This window comes from Ursus arctos, unplaced genomic scaffold (genome assembly GCF_023065955.2).
Source record: "Ursus arctos isolate Adak ecotype North America unplaced genomic scaffold, UrsArc2.0 scaffold_14, whole genome shotgun sequence".
Classification (NCBI taxonomy): domain Eukaryota; kingdom Metazoa; phylum Chordata; class Mammalia; order Carnivora; family Ursidae; genus Ursus; species Ursus arctos.
In genome coordinates, this window is record NW_026622808.1 from 59,215,734 (window position 1) to 59,239,932 (window position 24,199).

At 43.5% G+C, this 24,199-nt stretch overlaps 1 protein-coding gene across 1 annotated transcript in view; it reads left to right on the top strand.

The window, feature by feature from the left end:
• ITPR1 (inositol 1,4,5-trisphosphate receptor type 1) overlaps positions 1–24,199 on the top strand; it is a 320,227-nt gene that overhangs the window by 163,771 nt on the left and 132,257 nt on the right. Inside the window, exons 25-36 of the mRNA XM_057311892.1 lie at positions 721–859; positions 1,544–1,602; positions 4,425–4,586; positions 4,722–4,892; positions 5,369–5,434; positions 6,453–6,590; positions 10,442–10,567; positions 12,840–13,040; positions 14,717–14,968; positions 16,258–16,383; positions 18,758–18,886; positions 23,136–23,256. Of these exons, the coding sequence (XP_057167875.1) occupies positions 721–859; positions 1,544–1,602; positions 4,425–4,586; positions 4,722–4,892; positions 5,369–5,434; positions 6,453–6,590; positions 10,442–10,567; positions 12,840–13,040; positions 14,717–14,968; positions 16,258–16,383; positions 18,758–18,886; positions 23,136–23,256 (1,690 nt within the window). The remainder of the gene's footprint in view (positions 1–720; positions 860–1,543; positions 1,603–4,424; positions 4,587–4,721; positions 4,893–5,368; positions 5,435–6,452; positions 6,591–10,441; positions 10,568–12,839; positions 13,041–14,716; positions 14,969–16,257; positions 16,384–18,757; positions 18,887–23,135; positions 23,257–24,199) is intronic.

The following is a 24,199-nucleotide window of genomic DNA, read 5'->3' on the forward strand; positions in this document are numbered from 1 at the left end:
TAAGCCAAGGTAGTGTCTCAGTCTGGGAGAAGTGACAGCCCTGAGATTGGGTAAGGTCACCAAGAGGGCTAGGCAGAGACAAGGAGAGAATGGAAGGGAGAATGTCACTGAGGTCCTCAAATGATGCCAAGTGGTTGATTTTTTTTTTTTTTTTTTTTTTTTTTTTTTTTGGTGCTAGCAATAATCAGGGAAAAAGTAACCTTGCTTCAGAGTAGAAGGCAAAGGAAAATTGGAAGTGAATGAAGAGGGAACCCAAGGGTTGGTATATAAATCAAAGGAAACCATCTGAAATGAGAAATATGGACCAAGCTAATTTCTAGTAGTAAAAACATATTTTTCCTCTGTTAATTCTTTTAAATTAAAAGCAGCCAACTTCACCCTTCTCAGGGCCCACAATTGGCATTTACTACTTGCTGAAGTAATGTTTTATAGAGGATGGAATAGGGAGTGAGTGATTTATTGTTCCAGTTATTAAATTAATTGTCGGAATGCTGGTGTTTGCACTAGAAACTAAGGTGCTATGGACAGACTTGATATACCCCATGGAAGTCTGTCGTTAAAGTAATTGTTGAAATCTAAGCCAAATATTTGGCTCACTTAGTGCTTAAGGTAATTGATGCAACAGATACCAGGCCCAGCTAGAGTGCAGTGGCTTGGCAAAGTGTTACAGGTGGTATGCTAATGTAACCAATCTGTTTCCATTTCCACTTGAATCTTTAGTTTATTTTGAATGTGAGGTTGGATTATAGGATCTCCTGCCTCCTGTGTATATTCAAGCGAGAGTTTGATGAAAGCAATTCCCAGACTTCGGAAACATCCTCCGGAAACAGCAGCCAAGAGGGGCCAAGTAATGTACCAGGTTAGTGATTCCACAGTGGGATTTCAGCCATGGAATGGGGTGTGGGTCTAATAAAAACTAGGATTCCAACAGTACATTCTGCAGAAGGGGTAAAATATGAATATTTTGAAGACTATTGTAATTGAGAATGAAATCCTGGGAGTTAACCTTTTTGAGCAGAGGAATAATTGAAAGAGTTTTGATCTCTTCTGGGTTAGGGCTTGTTTCCTTCCGTCGTGGAGTGTCTTAGTCATAAGAGAGCTGAGGGTTGTAGTGTTGTGGCTACATGAGAGGCCAAAAAAACCAAACAAAACCCTCTGAGAAAATGTGTTGTCCACTAGCAACTTTTCTTCATGACGGAAGTTTTTCCCTGCCCAGGAAATAGTGATGACGGGTCCGGGGGAAGGTGGTGATGGACACGATCCCACCTGTCAAGGCCTGAGCTTCCTTGGCGTGAGGTCCTCACTCTGCTCCACTAAGGGGGCTGTGAGTGGGTAGAAAACTGGCAGGAATGTGGAGCAGTGCACACCAGAGCCGCTGGATAGTGTGATCTGGGTTATCCTGGCTCCACAGCTTCACAAGATAAGATTCTAGAAGACTTGAGATTCCCCTAGGGGCAGGACAAGGCTATTTCTGGGAAAGTTCATCAACAGTCTGGTTTTTTAGACCTTTCTACGTCTGAAGCTATGTTCTCTGACTTTTCAGGTACTCTTGACTTTGAACACATTGAAGAGCAAGCAGAAGGCATCTTTGGAGGAAGGAAAGTATATTTTTAGCGTTCAGTTTTGTAGGTGGTTCTGAGATTGGGAAGCCTCCTTTTGTGTAGCTCTAAAAGGCTTTTCCTTCATTTTTCTAGGAAACAATTAGTCTTTGGGTTGAGGTTATTTTGTGGTTCTCTTTGTAACCTTTAGTGCTCAGGTCAGAATGATACTAGTTGGCTCTGCCTGTGTGTGTGTGTGTGTTCATGTATTTCCTGCCTGGATAGAAGGAATATAAGTAGGTTTCCCCAAATACACGTATCAAAAAGATGTTTTTTTAATGGTGCAAAATAGGGTTGAAAGAAGGAGGGGATTGAAAACAAAGTGAGGTTAGCAAGATCATGTGTTTCTGCTGCTGGTGGGCTGCCATTTTTGTCCCTGAGCTCTTTAGAGACCGTGCAACAACAACAAAAGAAACATCCATTGTCCCTAACATTAGATGAATGTATGATCCCGTTTTTAAAACATCAGATTTCTCAATGTTGACTTAAAACATTATGAGACTCAAATACCTACAAGACTCGAGTAACCACAAGCTCATATAAATACTCCTTGCACATAGTCCTTTTTAAAATTTTTATTTATTTATTTATTTTAAAGCAACCAAAAGCATTCATTTGAGGTCTTAGGGATTGCAGTCCGGGGAACACAGAGTAGACGGAAACTGATGGAAATCTAAAGTGTGCTCCGAATTGCCGGTAGGGAATGAAGGCTTACAGAGGCAAAAACCACAAGATTACATAAATTGTTCTAGAAGAATTATGCTGGCAGAATTAAACTGGCTATCTAATACAGAATTGAGTGTTTAGTTAGCAACTGTTGCATTATCTCTATTTCATAGTTCTTTTCTTTTAGAGATTTTCTTTATTTGAGAGAGAGAGAGCGGGAGAGGGAGAAGCAGACTCCCCACTGAGCAGGGAGTCTGACACGGAGCTCAAGGCCGGGACCCTGGGGTCATGATCTGGGCCAAAGGCAGACGCTTAACCAACTGAGCCACCCAGGTGCCCCCACATAGTTCTTTTCATACACATACTTGGTTTAATTATCTATTGCTGTGTAACAAACTACTACAGATATTTAGTGGCTTGAAAAGCTAATCTTTTTATTGCTTCTCACAATTAAGTGGGTTGACTGGGGCTAAGCTGGATGTCTCATCTGCTGGTCACTGTTCAGTCTCTTGGGGCCAGCACATCCCAGGTTCTTTACTCACATTTCTGGCTCCTTGGTAGGAATATCGGTAAGGCTGGGACCTCTCTTTCTCCCTCGCCTCCTTTCTCTCTACACGTGACTGTCTTAGGCTTCTTTGTAGCATGGTGACTGGCTCTAAGCGCAAAGATCGCAACAGGATAGGTCAACAGTGTACAACACTAATCGAGCCGCTGCTTGTATCATGTTGCTAATATCCTATTGGTCAGAGCAAATCACATGGCTGAGCCCCGTGTCAGTGTGGGAGGGGCCTCCATAAGGATGTCTATACCAGGAAGGTCTCTTTTGTTGGGGGGCCACCAACGGTAGCTGTCTGCCTCAGTGCTTACAGTGTAAAACCTGTGAAATTTGAATTAGCCATATTATTTACTATGATGAAAGATGTTTTTTCTGAAACAGAGTATGTTGAGTTCCGCATGATGACACTCCCGTGTGCTCTTTTGATCTCAACTTTCCCATCATTTTCTAACACTGAACAGCAGTGATACTATCTTCACAGCTTTTTGGAGCACGTAGCACGAATAGAGTATTTTCCTGTGAAATCCTCTGTGTGCTTTTCTTGCTAACCTGCAAGCATGGAGGTCTCACCATTTGGCATTCACGTGATTGTAAATGCAATGTAGGCACTGACATAACCACGGAGTGGCGGTGCTCAGTTATGCAGCGGTCTGCCATCTGATCCAGGACATGCTTATTAATTTTTTTTTTTTAAAGATTTTATGTATTTATTTGACAGAGAGACAGCCAGTGAGAGAGGGAACACAGCAGGGGGAGCGTGAGAGGAAGAAGCAGGCTCCCAGCAGAGGAGCCTGATGTGGGGCTCGATCCCGGAACGCCGGGATCACGCCCTGAGCCGAAGGCAGACGCTTAACGACTGCGCCACCCAGGCGCCCCTAATTTTTTCCTTAAATAAATGGCACACAGTGATAATAATACTGAGATAACCCCTGACAGCTGGCTAATGAACCTCAGTTTGAGCACACTGCGTCACCATGGTTCGTGGCCACACTCCTCGAAGTGCAGACCGCTTGCTACCAGCTTGTGACATGAGAAGCACAGAACATGGGAATGATCACTGGGTCACTTCTGTGGCATGTTGACACTGCCACATCCATATGACACTGCCACATCCACATGCGTGGTCAGAGGACCTGGGACAGACCAAGACATCAGTTAGTTGTAGAGTAAAAGAAAAAGCAAGTGGTCCTTTACCACAGGTACTTTGGTAGGCACTGAATTGCAGCACCTTAAATAAAAAATAAACTCCTGGTTTAGGAGAAACACAACTGCGTGCAGTTCTCCACCCATAGATGAGGCCCAGCAGAAGAACACTCAAATTGAGGAGTTGGGAATCTGGATAAAAAAACCAGGTCCTTTCACTGTGGGAAGGTAGGGACTATGCTTTAAAATTGGGCAGTGTTGAGATCTTCATTGTCCCCTCACCTTACAATGTAGTTGAAGTCAAAGCAGGATTGTGTTATTACAGGACTTATTAATACTCAAGTCCCCTGGGGTCGACTACGGGGTTAGAACTCTGGTGGGTGTGTCTGGGTCCGAGTGCATGAGAGAAGGGCGTCTGTGGCTCATCTGGCCTTTCCCCTTCCACACACTCCTTCAGTGAGGAGAACACCCCCCTGGACTTGGATGACCACGGCGGCAGAACCTTCCTCCGAGTCTTGCTGCATTTGACGATGCACGACTACCCACCCCTGGTGTCAGGGGCCCTGCAGCTTCTCTTCCGGCACTTCAGTCAGAGGCAGGAGGTCCTGCAGGCCTTCAAACAGGTAGCTGGAGGTGCCATTCGTGTGTGTGCATGCACGCGTGTGTGTGTGTGTGTGTGTGTGGTGGTGGTGCTGGTGCTGGTGGTGTCGACTTTCTAAGAGTCTGTTGTGGGCCACTGACACGTTGTATTTGTTCAGGTCCAGCTGCTTGTTACCAGCCAAGATGTCGACAACTACAAACAGATCAAACAAGACTTGGATCAGCTGCGATCCATCGTGGAAAAGTCGGAGCTCTGGGTGTACAAAGGGCAGGGCCCTGACGAGGCCATGGATGGAGCCTCTGGTGAAAATGAACATAAGAAAACAGAGGTGGGTGGAGCGCAGGTCACGCTACTGCAGCAGATGGATGGGCTCCTTAACAAGGGAACATCCTCCTCTGGTTTTAGGTAAAAGTACAGATTGTAGGATGAGCTTTATTCTCAAGAGATCTGCTTGTTCAGTAGCCAAAGTAACAGCCGTTCTCCTAGGAGATAAGCTGCAAAATGGAAGTTTAGCTGCTTCTTCCGTGTTACCTTGGACCGTGGGAGATAGACCGTTGAGTGAATGAGCACCCGATTTCCCTCGCAGACCCACCTGGGAAAGAGCCTGTTCTCAGCGCGCTGGCCCCCCATCCTCTCCCACATCAGTGGAACCATGTCAATCAGAATGGGTTGGGCCGAAACCCAGCACGACTATAGGAAAACTGCCAAACTCTCATTGTTTCCTAAATGCTGATGCCAACCCGAGCAAACACACTATTGCCCAAGGGCCGAACTAACCACACTTACGTTTACTTTGGTCCCTAGGAGGGGAGTAACAAGTCACAAAAGCATGAGAGCACCAGCAGCTACAACTATAGGGTGGTGAAAGAGGTAAGCGGCCCTCCCGCCTTCTTCCTTCTTTATTAATTCTCCTGGCAGCCACAGTGCGTGAGAGTCGAGTTGAAGGTGCAAACACTTCAGCTCTTTTCTTCATGTAAAGTTTCGCTGGGAGCAAGAAGCTCGCAGAGATTACATACATGGGTTTTAGGGTCAGATCAGCCCTACAGAATCATCTTCTGCCACTTTTTTTTTATTTGTGTGTCCTCAGTTTTCTCACTTTTTATAAGTGCAGGTAGCGCCTGTATTTCTGAAGGTTTATAATTGACCAAAGAATTAATGGATACTATTGTCAAGGCTCTGTCTCGGTGTCTGGCCCACAGTGTCCCCCAGCGAGGGCTCTAGTTCTTTAGAAGTCTTTGCCTAAGGTGCTTCAGAGTTGGGAGGTTGGGAGCTTTGTGGGTTTTACCCCCAGAGCAAACTCTTCCCAAGGGCCTGGCAATGATGCTGAGCCTCGACATTTTAGGCGATCTTTCTGAAACCGTCCCTCTTTCGGTTGAAGTCCTAGTCCACTGCACACTCTGAAAGGGCATGTTCTTAGCCACGTGGAGATTCGCTTTGAGGGACAATACATAGGGATCCTACATATTAGAGCACAGTATCCCTCGTTTTGGGTGTTTTAATATGCTGTGATCACTTCTGCCTCCCTGCCCGCGACCAGCGCCTACGCTTTCTTTCTCAGTTGTGCTTCCTAGTTTTCAGAGGTTGATTTCTTTCATTTTTTTCAAAAAAATTTTTTTTCTGGCTATATCGAGGTATAATTGACCCCCCAAAATTGTAACCTCGCTAAAGCATGACACGCCGTAATTTGATAGATACACTGTGAAATGGTGACCGCAGTCAAGTGAATTAGCACATCCAACCCCCTCTTCTGAGGCGGGTGAGAACACGTCGGATTAACTCTCAGCAGACTTCACACGTCCATACACCGTCATTGGCTGTTGTCACCGTGCTGTTCATGGAGCCGAGGTGGTGGTCAGAGGTACACGCTTGGGCTCTTTCTTTCGGACAGATTCTGATTCGGCTGAGCAAACTCTGTGTTCAGGAGAGCGCGTCGGTGAGGAAGAGCAGGAAGCAGCAGCAGCGCCTGCTGCGGAACATGGGCGCGCACGCCGTGGTGCTGGAGCTGCTGCAGATTCCCTACGAGAAGGTGAGCGCCCCCCCCCCCCGGGGCTGCTGCTCCCCTAAACCTTCCCGTTCGGTATCGTCGGTGAAGCCATGAAGCCGATGGGATGACCATGAATACAAGGCACTTGTAGGTCGCTCGTATGAAACAGACAGAGCGTCATAAAATTGAATCACCCATAACCTGCCTCCAGTTTTAAGATTCTAAGCAAGAGTCCGTGGATTCTCGCCTTGCTCCCACTCCACGCTGGATGCCAAGGTTGGATAGACAGAGCTCTGTCTGCCATGGGCTTGTGCTCGACAGTGGCCTCTGCTAATGCCCTCGGGCAGTGTAAGCCCTACAGGTTACTAAACGCACGTGGGAACGCCCACTTTGGAGGTCCTCCGTAGTGTGCTGACATCAGGCCGAGTATTTGTATCTCTCATTTACTTGGCTCTAAGTCTTCTTTTCGGTCATTAGAAGTGACACTGTCCCAACGTTTGTCATTGACAGTGATAGAATTTAGGGAAGTAGGATAATAGCGCCTGGCACTGTGCAGCCTGATGGGACATCTGCAAAAGCGTCCATTCGCTTCCAAAATCCAGGGCAGTTGTCATGGTGTTCCCACTTGACAGATGAGGAGACTGAGGCTTCGGGAAGTTTAGAGTCCCAGGGCAGGGACTTCTGTGTCTTGAGTTTCCCAGTGACTGCCGGAGAAACTTGCTGGTGACGAGTTGCCTGAAGAAGGCTTACCGCTCGTGCTTGCCGAGGGCCAGGCACTGCACTCAGTCATTTTCATGCACTAGCTCATTTCATCCCTAAGACAGCACATGAGACAGGTCGTACTTTTAGTAGCCCCACTTTAGATGAGAGGGCTGGTGCCAGAGGTTCAATACCTTGCCTACACGGCCCAGCACCACTAGCAGAGCCAGCTCTGCCCAGTGTGGAGCCCGGGTCTTGTGTGCCGTACCTGCTGCCCTGTGCTCAGGGAAGTTCTCGGCAGAGGCCACCACCACAGTCATGAGGACCATGGGATTCCGGCTCATCAAGCCTTTCAGTAGCTGCAAATAAAGTATAAGCTTAATCCCTCTAATAGGCCAGGAACTTAACTAACTTGAAATGAATATAATTGTGCATGTCATCCAAACTTGGCTGACATTTAGGCTAGAACCAGCAAGCTCATTTACCTTGCTATGTGCAAAGAATGTGAGGAGGCAGTTTGCTGGCCTTACTTCTGCCTCATAATATCACCAGTTTCCTTAAACAAAGACATGCCTTCGTGGAGTAGTATTAACGTAACAAATAGGGAACCTGATGTAGTTGGAATTGGTGGCAGAACGTGTGTGTGTGTGTGTGTGTGTGTGTGTGTGTGTGTGTGTGTGTGTCTGTTACTGAATGAGTGTAGATGTCCCAGTGTGGGAGAACAGTGGAGGAATTCCTACAGATACTCTCTTGTTATGTGATGTCTTTATTTTTTATTTTTTTTTAAAGATTTTACTTATTTATTTGACAGAGAGAGAGACAGCCAGCGAGAAAGGGAGCACAAGCAGAGGGAGTGGGAGAGGAAGAAGCAGGCTCCCAGCAGAGGAGCCTGATGTGGGGCTCAATCCCAGAATGTGGGGATCACGCCCTGAGCCAAAGGCAGATGCTTAATGACAGAGCCACCCAGGCGCCCCTATGTGATGTCTTTAAAGCTGATGTATCTTATAAAAATCCATTTCAAACGATAAAGTCATTAGTTTCTATGAGCCCAGCAGATTCTTTTAGCTGAAGAAGTGAAGGAGTGCAGAACTGTTTGAGATTACCGTTGTCACCCAGCGGTGTCTCTCTGTCCCAAGGCCTCTGATTTCTTAGAACTGGAAGGCATGCCACTTTCTCTGTTAATGGGAGACAAATGTAATACTCTGTTGTATGGAGATTTGCTATTAGTGTACTCTTAACATCACCCATGTTTGATTGTTAAGGCTGGTAGCCCAGATTCCTTCTGTTAGCTGTTCTGACAGATGTGTCCTGTTTTCTCCCAGGATTATTATCTAGACCAGGGTGAGCAAACTGCAGACATGAACCAAATCCAGCCTACCACCTGTTTTTATTAGCATATTAGCTAAGAATGATTGTTCCATTTTTAAATAGTTACATTCTTAGTGGTACCTGCATAATGTCCTCTCTTTTGCTTTTCTTTTTTTTTTAAGATTTTATTTATTTATTTGACAGAGAGACAGCCAGCCAGTGAGAGAGGGAACACAAGCAGGGGGAGTGGGAGAGGAAGAAGCAGGCTTCCCGCCGAGCAGGGAGCCCAATGCGGGGTTCAATCCCGGGACCCTGAGATCATGACCTGAGCCGAACGCAGATGCTTAACGGCTGAGCCACCCAGGCGCCCCCTCTCTTTTGCTTTTTGACCCACAAAGCCTAAAGTATCTGTCTGACCCTTGGTCTAGACCAGAGCCAGTAGCTAACGTTGATTATGTGATAACTATCTAAGCACTGGACATGGATTTTGTCACTTCATCTTCATGACAACCATATGAAGTGTGCATTACCTCCATTTTGCAGATGAGGAGACGGAGGCCCTGCACTGTTAAATCACTTGCCTGACGTCACACAGCTACTGAGTGGTAGATCTGGCGTAAGAACTAAGCAGTCAGGTTTCGGGCCTGGCTTCCTAACTGCTAGGCTCTCTGGCCTCTGAAAAGAGGTGATATAAGTGAGAAGACTTAGGGAGGTTACCGGGGGCTAAACGAATAGGAGGGATGTTTCCATATCATTCTCCTTTCCTTTTTACTGTGTTAAAGGTTTGTTTGTTTAGAATTGGATAAAATGGCAGTAGGGTTTAATCAACTGTCTTCTCATGGGGCATCTAACACTTTACAAACACTCAGTATGTGTTTTTACTGTAGGAAATGAGAGTCACATAACCAGCTGTGTGAAATGCCTGGGGCAGGTATTATTCCCATTTTGCAGATGGGAAGACTAACTCTTGGGTTAAATGCTGAGGCTGAGGTGACAAGGAAAGGATTGCAGCAGGTATATTTGCCCAAATTTATAATCTAAAGAGATCACTCATTTATGGAACATAAGAAGTAGGAAGATCGGTAGGAGAAGAAAGGGAAGAAGAAAAGGGGGGTAAACAGAAGGGGGAATGAAGCATGAGAGACTGTGGACTCTGGGAAACAAACTGAGGGCTTCAGAGGGGAGGGGGGTGGAGGAATGGGATAGGCTGGTGATGGGTAGTAAGGAGGGCACGTATTGCATGGTGCACTGGGTGTTATATGCAAGTAATGAATTATGGAACTTTACATCAAAAACTAGGGATGTACTGTATGGTGACTAACATAATATAATAAAAAAATTTATTAAAAAATAAAAATAAAAAAAAATAGAGATTTCTACTCTAACATGTTATCTCCTGCCAAAAGCTAATGTATACATATGTTAGGCAGATTAAAAAGGGTGAGCCCGAGAGCTGGGGCAGTGTGGGCTCAGCACCAGTGATGCAGTCAGCCTCTGCTCCGCTGTCACTCTGTTCTCAGAAATGGGGGGTTCAGAAATTTGGGGCATTGGTAGAAAGGGGAATCCAGAGGCTTCCTCTCAGCTTCTACTCTGTATTGCATTTTTCCTGAATAATTCTTTTTGTATCTGCCCACAGCTAGTGGAAGAGAATATAAGACAATTGAATAACTTACTGACTTCTTTGCAGTGTCAGCAATATAGCACCCCAGTATTTTCACACGACAGGCCCTCAGCAAGCACCTCCAGAACCCCACTAGGCAGGTGATGGACGTGTCATAGGACTGGGTCTCCTGGCCTAGAGATAGGTGCTGTCACCTGCTGACCTTCTCTTGTCCACAGCATAGCTCTGGTTTCAACCTATTTTTCATCTACCTCCACCCACACAGGCTGAAGATACCAAGATGCAGGAGATAATGAGGCTGGCTCATGAATTCCTGCAGAATTTCTGTGCAGGCAACCAGCAGAATCAAGCCTTGCTACACAAGCATATAAACCTGTTTCTCAACCCAGGGGTAAGACTTCAGGCCTATCTGGAACTCTGTGAGGGGAGGGCATGAAGCAGTAAGAGGAACAGCTTGTTCTTTTGCTGTTGTGACCACGGGGACTTATCATGCAACATTCATTCCAAGGGGAACATTAGGACCAACTTTTAGGAGGACGTAAATACTCCCCATCATTTTAGAGGAGAAGGCAGGGAAAGGGAGGAGGTAGTAGGGGAAGGTAAGATGTATTTATATTTTTTCTTAACATTCTTTATTACATCATATTTTAGCCCTAGAGAGTTGCTCATTCTCACTCTCCAGCCACATCCTCCTGAGGTCATGCGTAAAGTTTTCTGTGTACATAATATAATATATAATACATTAGATACATACAAATATATATTCGTATAAAACATAACTGTGTTATATTTTAGTTTGTCAGATATGTTTTGAAAGTATGTATTCTGTATTTTTTTTAAAGAAAAATGGTGACACACTCTACACTTTATTTTATATTATGCTTTTATTTTTTTTTTTAAGATTTTATTTATTTATTTGACAGAGATAGAGACAGCCAGCGAGAGAGGGAACACAAGCAGGGGGAGTGGGAGAGGAAGAAGCAGGCTCCCAGTGGAGGAGCCTGATGTGGGGCTCGATCCCACAACGCTGGGGTCACACCCTGAGCCGAAGGCAGACGCTTAACCACTGTGCCACCCAGGAGCCCCACATTATGCTTTTTTCACTTAATACATGATGGCTGTCTTTGCAAGTCACAGATATATAAATTTTTTGCTCTTTTGATGAGAATTTGTGATGGCTACATGGTGTTCCATAGTATGGCTCTAACTTTTTAAAAACCATTCTCATATTAGTAGACATCTAGGCAATGTCTAATTGTTGGCTTTGTAAATAATTCTACAAAGGACATCCTTGTAAATACACGCACACTCACACATTCATTAGTCCACTAGAGCTTTGGAGGAGAAGGGTTGATAGGCTGAGGGGTAATACTCCCTCTTTGTTATGTACGGGGAAAGAAAAGACAAAAGATAAAAAGTTCAAAACCTCCTACCTCACACCAAACATAGAACTTAATCACTTAATAACTCTGGGTAAAAAATAGAAAATAAATCTTCTAGAAGATAACATGAAAATATCTTAATGACCTAGTGGAAAGCAAAGTTTTCTTACACAGTATACAAACAGGACTAATTATAAAGGAAAATATCAATAAACCAGACTTCTTTAAAAAACTTCTATTCACTAAATGACATCATTAAGATCACCCAGAAGCAAACCAGAGAGAAGGAGAGGACATTTGCATTGCATGTGTCCAATAAAGAACTCCTATCCAGAATATATAACCAACTCAAAAAAGTCGGTAAGGAAAAGGACAACCCACTTTTAAAAATGGGCCAAAAAAAAAAAAATTAAAATGAAATCATCCATAGAAGAAATCCAGGCAGCCAGTAAATGGGACAAGGTGATCATCAAAGAAGTATAAATTAAGTAAGATTTGCACAACAAAGTATGACTAAAACCAAAGAGACCAACAACACTGTAAATCGGCAAGGGTATGGAAAAGCTCTAGTGTAGAATGGAAGTTGTTAACATCTTTTGAAAGCTGTTGGCAAGTACTTTCTCAAGCCAAGTGTTTATACTTCGCAACACAGCAATTCCACTCTTGGGTGTAAACCCAACAGAAATGCAAGTATAATAAAGTTTAGCAGAAGACACGTTCAGAAATGCTCAGAGCAGCACTATTTGTGCTAAGTCTAGTGTTACTACTTGCCATTAAAACCAGATACACCCCCAAACGCCCATCAGCAGTAGAATAGATAAGCACATTGTGGTTTATTCGTGCCATGAAACATACATAGCAGTGACCGCGAACAAAGTACTGATACACGCAACAACAAGTTGACAGCACCGCAAATGTACTATTGAGCAAAAGAAACCAGACAGGAGAGCGTACGTGAGGCTCAACAGTGGGCAAAAGGAATCTGTGGTTGCAGAAATCAAAACGAGTTAATTTGGGTGGTGAGGCATTTCGTTTCTTGATCTGGGTGCTGGGGTTTCCTGTGTAGTTCATTGAGCTGAAGTCTAGTGATTTGTTTCCCTTCCCGTGTGTTTATCATGATTGAAAAAGAAGGCAGTACAGAAGCGAGAGAGGAGAAAGGGCTCTTCGTGGGTTTAAATGCTTCTCTCTGTGTGCTTTGGTAGACTCTCTTTCTCGCGTTGTACTCTGCTCTAGCCGCCTTTTGACCGTTTCCCTGTGCTCCTGCCCTCACTCTTGTGCCAGATCCTGGAGGCGGTCACCATGCAGCACATCTTCATGAACAATTTCCAGCTCTGCAGTGAGATCAATGAGCGGGTTGTCCAGCACTTTGTTCACTGCATTGAGACTCACGGTCGAAACGTCCAGTACATAAAATTCTTACAGACGATCGTCAAGGCAGAAGGGAAATTCATCAAAAAGTGCCAAGACATGGTCATGGCTGAGGTGACAGCTGTTTATTTCTATATACCTTCATCTCGTGTTCCATACAAATTTTTAAATTATTGCTAACTGTACGAACTGACACCTTCTCCTGGAGCCACATAAACAAACAAAACGTATTGTGGCTTGTGTGAGAGAGAGTGTGTTTGTGAGCTTAAATTGTATATATAGGTGAGAGTCTGATCAGATTTTTCATAGCAGTGAATCTATTTATTTTAAGGCAGTTTGGCTCAGATTCTTCTGAGAGGGGGAAAAAATAGGAATATTGACCCCAGATTACAATGAATAGAGATTAAGTGTAGATAGAAACTAGTGAGCCAGAACAGCCTACATTCCTATGGATTATATGACCTTTTCCTTAATTATTCACTTAACTAGCTAGAAAAATTGTTGTTTGCTGATTCATGGGAAGAAGCTGGTCAGGGGAACTGGGGCAAAGGCCCACTGGGTTCTCTGTGGGAAGTCAGTGCCCCATGGGATGCTGTCTGACCAGGAAGGCCCTCTCCTACACCTGTGATTCAGATCTACTCAGTTGAATCTTTCCATCTGTTGAAAAAATGAAACCTCAAGTAAATCCACCTAACACTTGGATTTATAATCCCATCTAATAAAAAACATAGGATTCCAGTGGAAAGTAGTGTCGTGTAATTAAAAGAATTGACTTCCTGGGCTGTGAATGTAGGCTACACTACTTTACAGGCAGTGTGACCTGATGACTTCCCCAACCCTCAGCGTGCCTTCCTATAAAATGAAGGCGCCGTGGTATTCCGCTGAGAAGCTGACATGCCAACTCAGCGAAATAATGGTGACAATAATAGCTAACATTTATCGGAAGCCTGCCATACCCTAGTCACGGTTCTAAGCAATTTACATATAATCATTTATTTAATCTACATGACACAGCATCATGAGTTAGGTATCATCTTTGTCCTCAATTTTACAATCATAACTGAGGCACAATGAGGTTAGGTAATCCTCGTGAGGGGTTTATCATGGTATCTGGCACCTAATTAGAGCTTATAAAGGTGAGCTGTTATTATGCAAATATTATTGACTATATTTATTTTGACTTCTGTGCCATCCCTTTGTGGCTCTTCTGTATTTCTTGTAGTGCTAAAACTGATTTACTCTTAAGTAGATTCATGAGAAGTCCCACACTGTCCTGGAGACAAGTTATAAGTAGGAATGCCTTGATTTTTTGACGAGTATTGAAAGGAAGGTGTATCTTAGTGAGAAGTGGATAATTGGTAATTTTGAAGAGAGAAGGCAGTATGTGAAAGAGTTGTAAGAGGGATACAACTTTTCAAGCATAAAAAAATGGAAACATTTTTAAAAAGAAAAATCATAGCCTACATATTAGGTTTGGAAATCCAAGTGCAAGCTTGCAATCTACATTTCCACTGGATACATGAATGTTGGTCTGCAGACTTTCTCTTCCCTTGATAGTTTATTAAGGCCACTGAGATACCCCTGTATCTGTCGATTAAAATTCTGAAGATTTTCAGTTGTTGATTAATAGAAATGAATGAAATTTAGATGAATTTAGTAATATAGCTGAGACTGGTTTGGGAAAGCAAATGCTGACAGAACATCTCTCTTTCTCTGCGAGTGGATATTTTTTAAATGGTGTCCCCACCTCCGCAAGCTTGTAATATAAACAAGCCCTGTTCTTTGTATAGCTGGTTAATTCGGGAGAGGACGTCCTCGTGTTCTACAACGACAGAGCCTCTTTCCAGACCCTGATCCAGATGATGAGGTCAGAGCGGGACCGGATGGACGAGAACAGCCCTCTCATGTACCACATCCACCTGGTGGAGCTCTTGGCCGTGTGCACCGAGGGCAAGAACGTCTACACAGAGATAAAGTGCAACTCTCTGCTCCCACTGGATGACATTGTCCGCGTCGTGACCCACGAGGACTGCATCCCCGAGGTGAGCGAGCCATTCTCATGCCTCTGCACGTGGCGTGTGGAGCTGTGGCCAGCCCACACGAGACCTCACGGTGCTGAGACCTGCAGCTCATTTCACAGTGAGATCTCAGTTGGTGGAAACATTTTCTCAAATGCCGATTTTGTGCATGAAGATCGTCGGCGGCGGGGGGGGGGGGGGGGGGGGGGGCTGGTGGCGGTGTTAGTCTTTCCTGCTCTCTCCTTGAGAACCTTGGAAATCTGCTTCTATGCCTCCTTCTTGGAAACTAATAATTCAGCCTGTTGAGCAAAGAGGGTTTTTGAATTCCCTTTGAATGAATGTCCGAAAACTGAGATTGAATGGGTTGAGATAAGGTTCCTGTGCACGTAAGACCTGTTCTGCAAGTTTATTCTTTAAAATGAGAATTTGCATTGTAAAAATAATGAATGACAATTATAAAATACTGAGGAACTACAGGCAAGCAGTAGGCAAATCAAAATAATCTCTAACTCCACCACCCATAGTAAATACCTGTAAGATTTTGGAAATGATTCCTTCCAAGCTGCCCGTTTTCTTGTTCAGATATGTTGGCTAGTAACAAAAACAACAACAAAAACAGTGGGTCATTCGGAATGTAGTTTGCCTTTGTATTTTTAAAATACATACTATTTATATCTTAACTAAATATACATATATTTATAGCATATGTAGTATGTATCACATATATATACTATTATGTTTTCAGATGATTTTTTTGAAAAGTTAATACATTTTGAAAAGTTCAAATAGCAAAGACTATAAAGGAGTAAACTACGAAAAACCTCCTAATCTGTCCCCTCCCACTCCACAAAAAATCATTTATTATGTTCTTGTACATTGTCTAGAATTCTGCATATAAACAAATGTAAATATTCTTCATTCCCCCACTGCCTCTTTTTTTTTTTTTTTTAAACACAAAAGGTGACATCCTGGGTATACTTTTCCTCTTCTCACATCAGTCCATAAAGAGATTGCACATTCCTTTTTTATAGTTATATAAAAATTTTATTGTATGGATGTACTGTAATTTCCCTGCATGGCTGTGCAACTGGCTTATGCGAATATAATGAGACAATAGTAACTGGTGATTCTAATGAAGGAGGAAGAGACAAGATTGCATTTTTCTCACAGCTTGTCCACACAGCACTTTCTCAGACTTTTGGACTCATTCATCTGATAGGTGAAGATCATGTTCTGACATAGTTTTGATTTTCATTTCTCTTATTCCATGTATACCAAATCGGTTTTTCAGAAAAGTCTGTTTCTGTCCTCAGGTTAAAATTGCGTACATTAACTTCCTCAATCACTGCTATGTGGATACTGAGGTGGAAATGAAGGAGATTTACACCAGCAATCATATGTGGAAATTGTTTGAGAATTTCCTTGTGGACATCTGCAGGGTAAGGCTTTCTGGAACCGAGCGGTCGAGTGGAAGTGTGTATGTACGTGTGTGTCTGGACATCTTTATGCAGGCATAAGGGAAATATCTGCATAATTTCAACTTGTTAATGTGTGGCACAGGGAGGCAAATATGGCTCTTATCCTCGCATGTGTCTCATTTCTTTTTACCTTTTACTCCCAGATGAGAATAGATTTTAGTATAATCATGTGTCAGGGAAGATGGATTATTTCTGTTTTTCATTTCATCCTTTATGGATTGATCTGTGAATAATAATCTGAGACATATTAAAATCACATTTAAAAGTTTTCTTTTCCTTGATGGTATTTCTCCTTGAAGGACACCTTCCTGAGCTTAAGCATTTCTCTCCTTCAGTCTGGTGTTTGCCTCTGCTTTCCTAACCCAGCCGTTGGGCTGGCCTTCATACTCTTGATTCAGTTTTGCTCCAAGCTTACCATTGATCCTAAGGCTGCAAGACTTACCACCTAACAGGGCACACCGTAGATCCGCGAGGAGTTTTGTGGTGGTGGATTTGGGGGAGGGGTGCCAGTAACCGAGAGAGAATAATTGTAAAATGAATCTTAATTTTGGAAATGTCGTGTTAAAAAGAAACGTGAATTGTAGAGTCCTAGACTGTGATAATTTCTGCTTGATGGTACAGTCACCAGTGTAAGACAAGGAACCTACAAGAACTTCTTTTCTTCCTAATCTAGTTTATTTAATAATACTCAGGTATTGGTATCACAGACATATATATGTTTTTTAAATCTCAAATTCCTCCTAGTCTTTTAATCCCATAAATCTAGGTTTTTTTTAGAGATTGGGATGGAAGGCCTGTTTTATTTTTATTTTATTTTGTCTTATTTTTTTTAAGTAGGCTCTACACCCAGTGTGGAGCCCAATGTGGGACTTGAACTCATGACATAAGCTGAGATCAAGAGTCAGAGGCTTAACTGACCGAGCCACCCAGGCATCCCTGCTTTGTTTTGTGTTTTCTTTTTTAATGGGGGCTAAGCAAAGTTTTCTGTAAAGGACCAGATATTAACTTTGTTCAGCTTTGTGGGCCATCTGGTCTCTATCACAACTATTCAACTCTGCCCTGGTAGTTTGAAAGCAGCCATGACAATATGTAATCATGTGGGCATGGCTGCATTCCAATAAAACTTTATTTATAAAAGCAGCCACCAACCCTTAACTTTGCTGACCTTTACATTACATTATTCAGAAATGTAAAATCAGTTGCTAATTTCATTCTTTGAATTTGTCTACAAACTGCTCGGCATTAAGCTTAGAACATGGTGGTTAGTTAATAAAACTTGATTCTTTTTTGCCCTTCATAAATTTTTATGATAAGCAATGTTAATGTCTCAAACTGTAGGACTAATGAATTTGGTAATAAAAACTTGATTTTTAAAAAAGTATTTTCTAAACCTTTCCCTCTAAATGTCTAGTCTTATTTTAGCGCAAAATTAAATAGAATGCAAGTAAAATCTGAAGTCTCTCCTCACCCCAAAACTTAGAGTCCATGGGGGCGCCTGGGTGGCTCAGTCGTTAAGCGTCTGCCTTCGGCTCAGGTCATGATCCCAGGGTCCTGGGATCGAGCGCCATATCAGGCTCCCTGCTCAGAGGGAAGCCTGCTTCTCCCTCTCCCACTCTGCCTGCTTATGTTCCCTCTCTCGCTGTATCTCTGTCAAATAAATAAAAAATCTTTAAGAAGAAAAAACCAAAACAAAACTTAGAGTCCATGACCCTGACTCACAGCTCACTATCAACAGCATTGCGTGTCACTAACTTTTAAAAATTGAAGTATACTTGACACACAATGTTACATCAGTTCCACTGTACAACATAGGGATTTGACAACTCTCTATTAACATTTTTATTGAATGAGAGAGTGTTGTAGATTTAGAGAATATCACGCACAATGGACCTCACTGGTGTACTTGATTCTCTTGATTGTATGAATTAGGAAACCATGGCCTACAACAGATGAACGGCTTAACCAGGAGGATAGTTTACTTTTAGGGGAAAGTATAGACAAGTGTAGTTGCTATGCCTTTTGCTTCCTTTTAAGGTTTTAGATTTGCCACACATGGCTAGGAATTTGGAAACAATAGTCCTGTAGGTCCCATCCCGGTTTTAATGTTTTGTGCGTCTACATGTGATATCCGAGTTGATCGGCTTCTCCTTCTGCATGATTTGTTGTTGCTGCTATTATAATTATTGTAACTTCTGAGAGGGAGAAATATTGACCTGCAAGCCTTTACCTTTCGTTTGTTAAGGGGGTAATCAGCAGGAGTGCTCACAGATGTCTTAGTCGTACAACTGACCTGCAGGTTTTGGTGTCATGTCTGGAACATTCAATTGCCTTGCAGGCCTGTAACAACACCAGTGACAGGAAGCACGCAGACTCAATTTTGGAGAAGTACGTTACTGAAATTGTCATGAGTATCGTTACTACCTTCTTCAGTTCTCCCTTCTCAGACCAGAGCACGACGCTGCAGGTAAGGAACACAGACGCGGGGCATTCACGCTGCGCCTGGGCAGTGGCCGTTGGCCGGGTTTGGCAGTGAGCAGCTGTACGTGAGCCATTCTGCAAGGCGTTCAGACAAGATGCTTTTCTTTCTCTGGAGGGTCCTTTGGCTAAAGACGCACCTGAGAATGTTTTTCTATCCCAGATGATTCTATTGGTTGTTGATTTTTTCCCCTTAAGATGCCTTTTCCTCCCCCTTCAATCTTATTGATTCCTCCCCTCCAATCTTAGAAGAAGGAGAAGCAGCTTTCAGACAGGTGCTAGCATGTTATTAGCACTTTTTAAAAATGCATTTGGAGATCTCGATTCTAACTCCCAAGTGTGTGCCTAGAGTTCCCCCGAGGTGGCGCGGGGCTAGCGTGAGAAGTCGTTCAGCCGTGGCGGAGGGGCTGCCTTGTGGCCCGGCTCCACGGGTATGTGCACACCTCTGTGCGTGGTGCTCCTGGGGCTGAGCACTGCAGCGGCCTGCAGCGGGATTCCCACTGTACTCCCAGTTTCAAAGGTAGGAATCGTGGATCTGGGAGATGACGTCATTCTTTGACGTGGAAAAACTCATTCTTCTTTTTGTAACTTACGTCTGGGTCAACTGCTGTGGGAGTCTTACTGGAGGATGAAAGCTGGTCTTGGTCTCCAGTGGTCAGAAGAGAAATATTAAGTCTCCTTGTCATGGAAAGAGGTAGAGGCTGTCCTGGGGTTGATGGGTGGCCCAGGGTTGTTGGACCACAAAAGATAATCCTAACGAAGGTAAATTCTCCAAGGGAAGGGTGATTCATGGTCAGTATAATACTCCCTGGTGCGTTAGTTACACACTGTTATATTTCATTAACATGCAAAGAGTTCATAAAAGCCTAATACAGCCTATGAGGTAGATGATACTATTCCCATTTTGCAGCTGAGTAAACTGAGGCTCAGAAAGTTTAATTCCAATGCTCAGCCATTAGGTGGCATAACCATGATTTCAGCCTACTTCTCTCTGACTCAAAAACTTGAATTATGGAATTTTTAGTGAGATACTTTCCTTGGCACTTCTGTTTAGTTAGAAATAACGGTGAAAGCTAGAAGTTAAGCTAAAGTATCACAAAGTTAGAAGGCTGCCTTTCAAATGACTGTATGTATTCTTGAGTAATTGGGGAGCAGAAACTGGTTAGATCCCGAGCACTTGAGTTTCTGGAGACCAGAAGGTGCTCCTTCACCAAGTGCTTTTCCCACGGAGAGCCAGCTAGGAGAGCTGCTTTGGTTACTAAGATTGGACTTGCTTCTTTTGTAATTTAAAGTGACAATCACCACAGCAATGCCCATACTCTTATAGATTATGAAACAGTTTTACAAAACCGAAATGTCAAAGTAAATCAGTGAAATTAATTGGAAAACCATTAAACAGGAACTTGTGTTTTGGTTTTCCGTCTTGGTCACTCCTCACCTCATATTGCCTTACTCTGAAGCCAATTTTTGGACCACCTGAGAAGCCAGAATTGTCAGAGAGATGAATCTTCAATATAAATGTTCCAAGTTCCTAGCGAGACCCAGGTTGTCTATATATACTTAGAAAACAAAGTCCAGAGTGGCTTTAGCTTTGTTTTTTAAGGGGTAGCTTATGAATTTCTAGAGCATTTGTTTTCAAGGAATACTATTTTTGGAGCTTTCATAGCCTGTTTTATTTTGTTTATATGCTGAAAAGCGTATGCCTCATTTCCCCAGCTAGATTTTTACCTCCTTCCTGGCTTCCTTCCTTGTTTGTTTGTTTGTTTGTTTCCTTTCATTCAACCCAAACATGGGAGGAAGGAAAGTGGTGAACTTGGGTTTGGCTGTGTTGCATTTATGTTGCCAGTGGAATGTCCAGGAAGCAACTAGAACAGTGGGATCCAGGGAGGAAGAACAGAATTTTGGAGGCTTTAGAGCAGGATAAAGCTGGTTTCAAATCCTCACTCTGCCCCTTACCAGCTCTGTGAACTTGCCTTGGTCACTGAACTTCAGAACCTCTATGCTCACATTTGAAACAGGGATGTAGTATCAACCTTGCGGGTTATTGTGAGCACTCACGATACTGTTTATGAAACATTTAGCATAATGCCTGGCACATAGAAGGTGCTCAGTAAATAGGTGGTCGTGCTTTTCCCTGCTAGACTCTAAGCTACTGTAAGAAGGGTGTGGTTATGCCTTCGGTGCATAGTTGTCTGCGATACTGCTCTGTCCCTGTGCCTCACTCTGTGCTTGGAACCTACTAGTTGCTAACTCATTGAATGAGTAAATGCACCTGTGAGACTCAGCACAGTGGAGCAGTGGATTCCAAACATAAACATTCGCTGATGGAAGTTGTGGCCCGGAGAATGAAGTGGTTCGCTAGAGGGGACTGGGCGGAGCACAAATAGTTAAAGACAAGATGCAGAAGAGGCCGGAGGAAGGTTCTTCAGTTTATCCGGCACACAGGTTGGGATTCAAGGAGCAAGCAGGGCTTCAGGATCTAAGAAAAGGGAGGATTTTATGTAGAAGGTGATGGGCAGCCGTGTTCTTTAGTCCAAGAGGTCAAGTGAGCTGACGCCCCCAGGTTGCCCATTGGAATGGGTAATTAGGAGGCAGCTACCCTGGCCAGTTTATTCATCCTTTGTTTATCCAGGGGTCAGATGGGAACAGAGCAGAGGCCTAACAAATATTGGTTCAGTTGAATTAGTTTAGCCAAAGGATAGTTCTTTCTTTGAGTTTGGATGTTGGGTTCTCATCCCAACTCTAGCACATACGAGCCAGCAGGGCGAATGATAATACCACTGTTTACTTGCTCATGTCATGGTGAGGGTTCAGTGATAGAGGCAGAGAGCGCTTAGCCCTTGGCATGTGGGAAGTGTTCTCCATACATGGCTTCTCTCATTGGAACCCTTGTGCTCAGGAGCTTAGTGTCAGGGTTTCTCGGCCAATTTCTCAGGCTGTCTATGATCCTGTCCTCTGTTAGCAGGCACTTTGCTGTCTTGGGTGGCTGCGAGGTATAGAACAGAAAGTACTTGCTGGAGAAAGCAATGAGATCCTGGTTTGCAGGTGAACTGGGTGGAAAGAGCACAAGCTGTCGGCGTCAGAGAGCCCTGAAGGCGACTCAGTGCTCTGCCAAACCCTCTGTGTACTTTCTTGTAACCTTTCTGGGCCTCTGGTTTGTATTTATAGCATTAAGGCAGTTTGTTTGCCACAGGATTGTTAGTTGAGGTTCTAGAACTTTCCCTTGAGATATGTGGCACTTAGTAAGTTACCTGAACATTGTTCATAGAAGAGGCTCTGAATTTTTATTAACCTGTTGTCTTTTCTTCTACTAGAGTTCCTTCCTGCCCACCCCAGCACTTTCCACTGTATTTCTTCCATCTCAGAAACCTCTCTAGAGTTTTTCAATACTTTTTTTCCTTTGCTATAGTAACTCCCACTGTGTTTTGGAGGGACTATGCCAGTCCTCTTCCCCCAAACTAAAAACCTGTGGAGTAGCTCGCTGTACACAGGAATGTTTTCCTTGAAGGTTAAAGCTACCCTGAGTCGGGTAGCTTTGGACAGAGACCACAATTATAACTTTGACATGCATTCGGAAATCACTGTCAAACTGAGGAAGTAAATGTTGGAGTTCTCTTATTTTAAAAAGAGTACAAATATATACAGTCATAGGAATAGATCCTACCATACAGTTAACTCATCTGTAGTAAATGAATACTTTGAACAAGTAACCATCAGAACTGTCTTCTGTTTATATCATTGACACACTGCTAGAAATAAGTAAGCATTCTTGGTAAGATCCACTCATCAGTTTGCTTTTGCTGATTAAAAATAGAAATTCTGCTTATGGGAAATAATGTCTGCAAAGAACTTTGGGTCGATCTGCCACAATCCACTTATTTTATATATTAGATGAAGTGAAAGCTCAGAGAGGTGAGGTCATTCGCCTGAAGTCATGTAGCCAGTTGGTAACCGGACAAGAATACCAGTTTTCAGACTGGTATTGATGCCACTATTTATCCTTCTGGTCAGACTTGGATGGCATCAAGTTTGTAGATGACCTTAAGATGCTTCTGATTTTTTCTTCCTTGGGCTAGGCAGCTTTTAGAATCCTGCTCATAACTGGTCACCCCTTCCCACTCTTGCAAAGGGTCCATTACCATTAACCCACAGTTCAGTGCAATGTCTGTTTCTGATCAGCCTATCAGTGATCTACAGAAAAGTCATACCGCCCGTCTCTTGGCCTCTCTTCCTTGCAGACTCGCCAGCCTGTCTTTGTGCAACTGCTGCAAGGTGTGTTCAGGGTTTACCACTGCAACTGGTTAATGCCGAGCCAAAAAGCCTCTGTGGAGAGCTGTATTCGGGTGCTCTCTGACGTAGGTAAGATATCAGTGCCGTTTGGATTGAACGCGATGAAAATGAATTGCCTGACAGTAATCAAGACGGCTGTTTCTTGAGCACTTGTTCTCTTCTGAAGTTCTGCACACAAGAGGTTACAGAGGCAGAACTGGAATGGAGGTCTTCGTGATTGCTAACCCTTGCTCTCATCAAGCCAACATCTCCTAAAGTTAAGAGCCAGTAAGTCCCAAAGAAAGCTAGGCTCTGAAAAGTAAGAGTCCATGGTTCAATGTTAGGCAGCTCTTGGAAGGTCACAGTGCGCACAAACTAATCCAAGGCTCTGTGAAGTCTCTCATTCAAGAAACAAATTCGTTTACTCCCGTAAGTGTATTTGACAGTAGGCAGACTTTTCCTCCTGTGAAGCACACGTCCAATCCCAAGGAACATCCTTTCTCAGAAATGGTACCCTGATCCCTTTTGCCTCTTGGTGATAAATGCTGCTCCCTTCTCTCCTCCCCACCCCTCACTTGTCACCCTGGAAGTCATGAAAATTACTGCTCCCTTCGCCCTGACTTAATCAGACTCTCTTCCTTGGCCCTGTTCCTCTTCGTAAATGTTAAGCAAGGGGTTCATCTTCCTGCCTAAATTTAAGAGGTATCTCCCCATAGTAGCTATTTAAGATCCCTGCAGACAGGCAGCAGAAGAGGCGGGTGGGGTTCTTAGCACTATTGAGTAGCTGTCCAGCAAATACAGATGGTGTTTATTAGGGTTACTTCCCTGATTTCAGTCCTCCCATCCTGATTTCCTTGACTCTCATGTGGTAGGTGTTGGTGTCTTTTTATTATTTATAGAGCGCTATTTCACAATAAGAGATGAGGCTTTTGAAAGTGTGTACGTTATAGGTTCATGATATGATATCTCAGAACCTAGGCTCTGAGACAGTACCCCCAAAACTTGCCACTCTGCCCATATAGGCTCACGCATT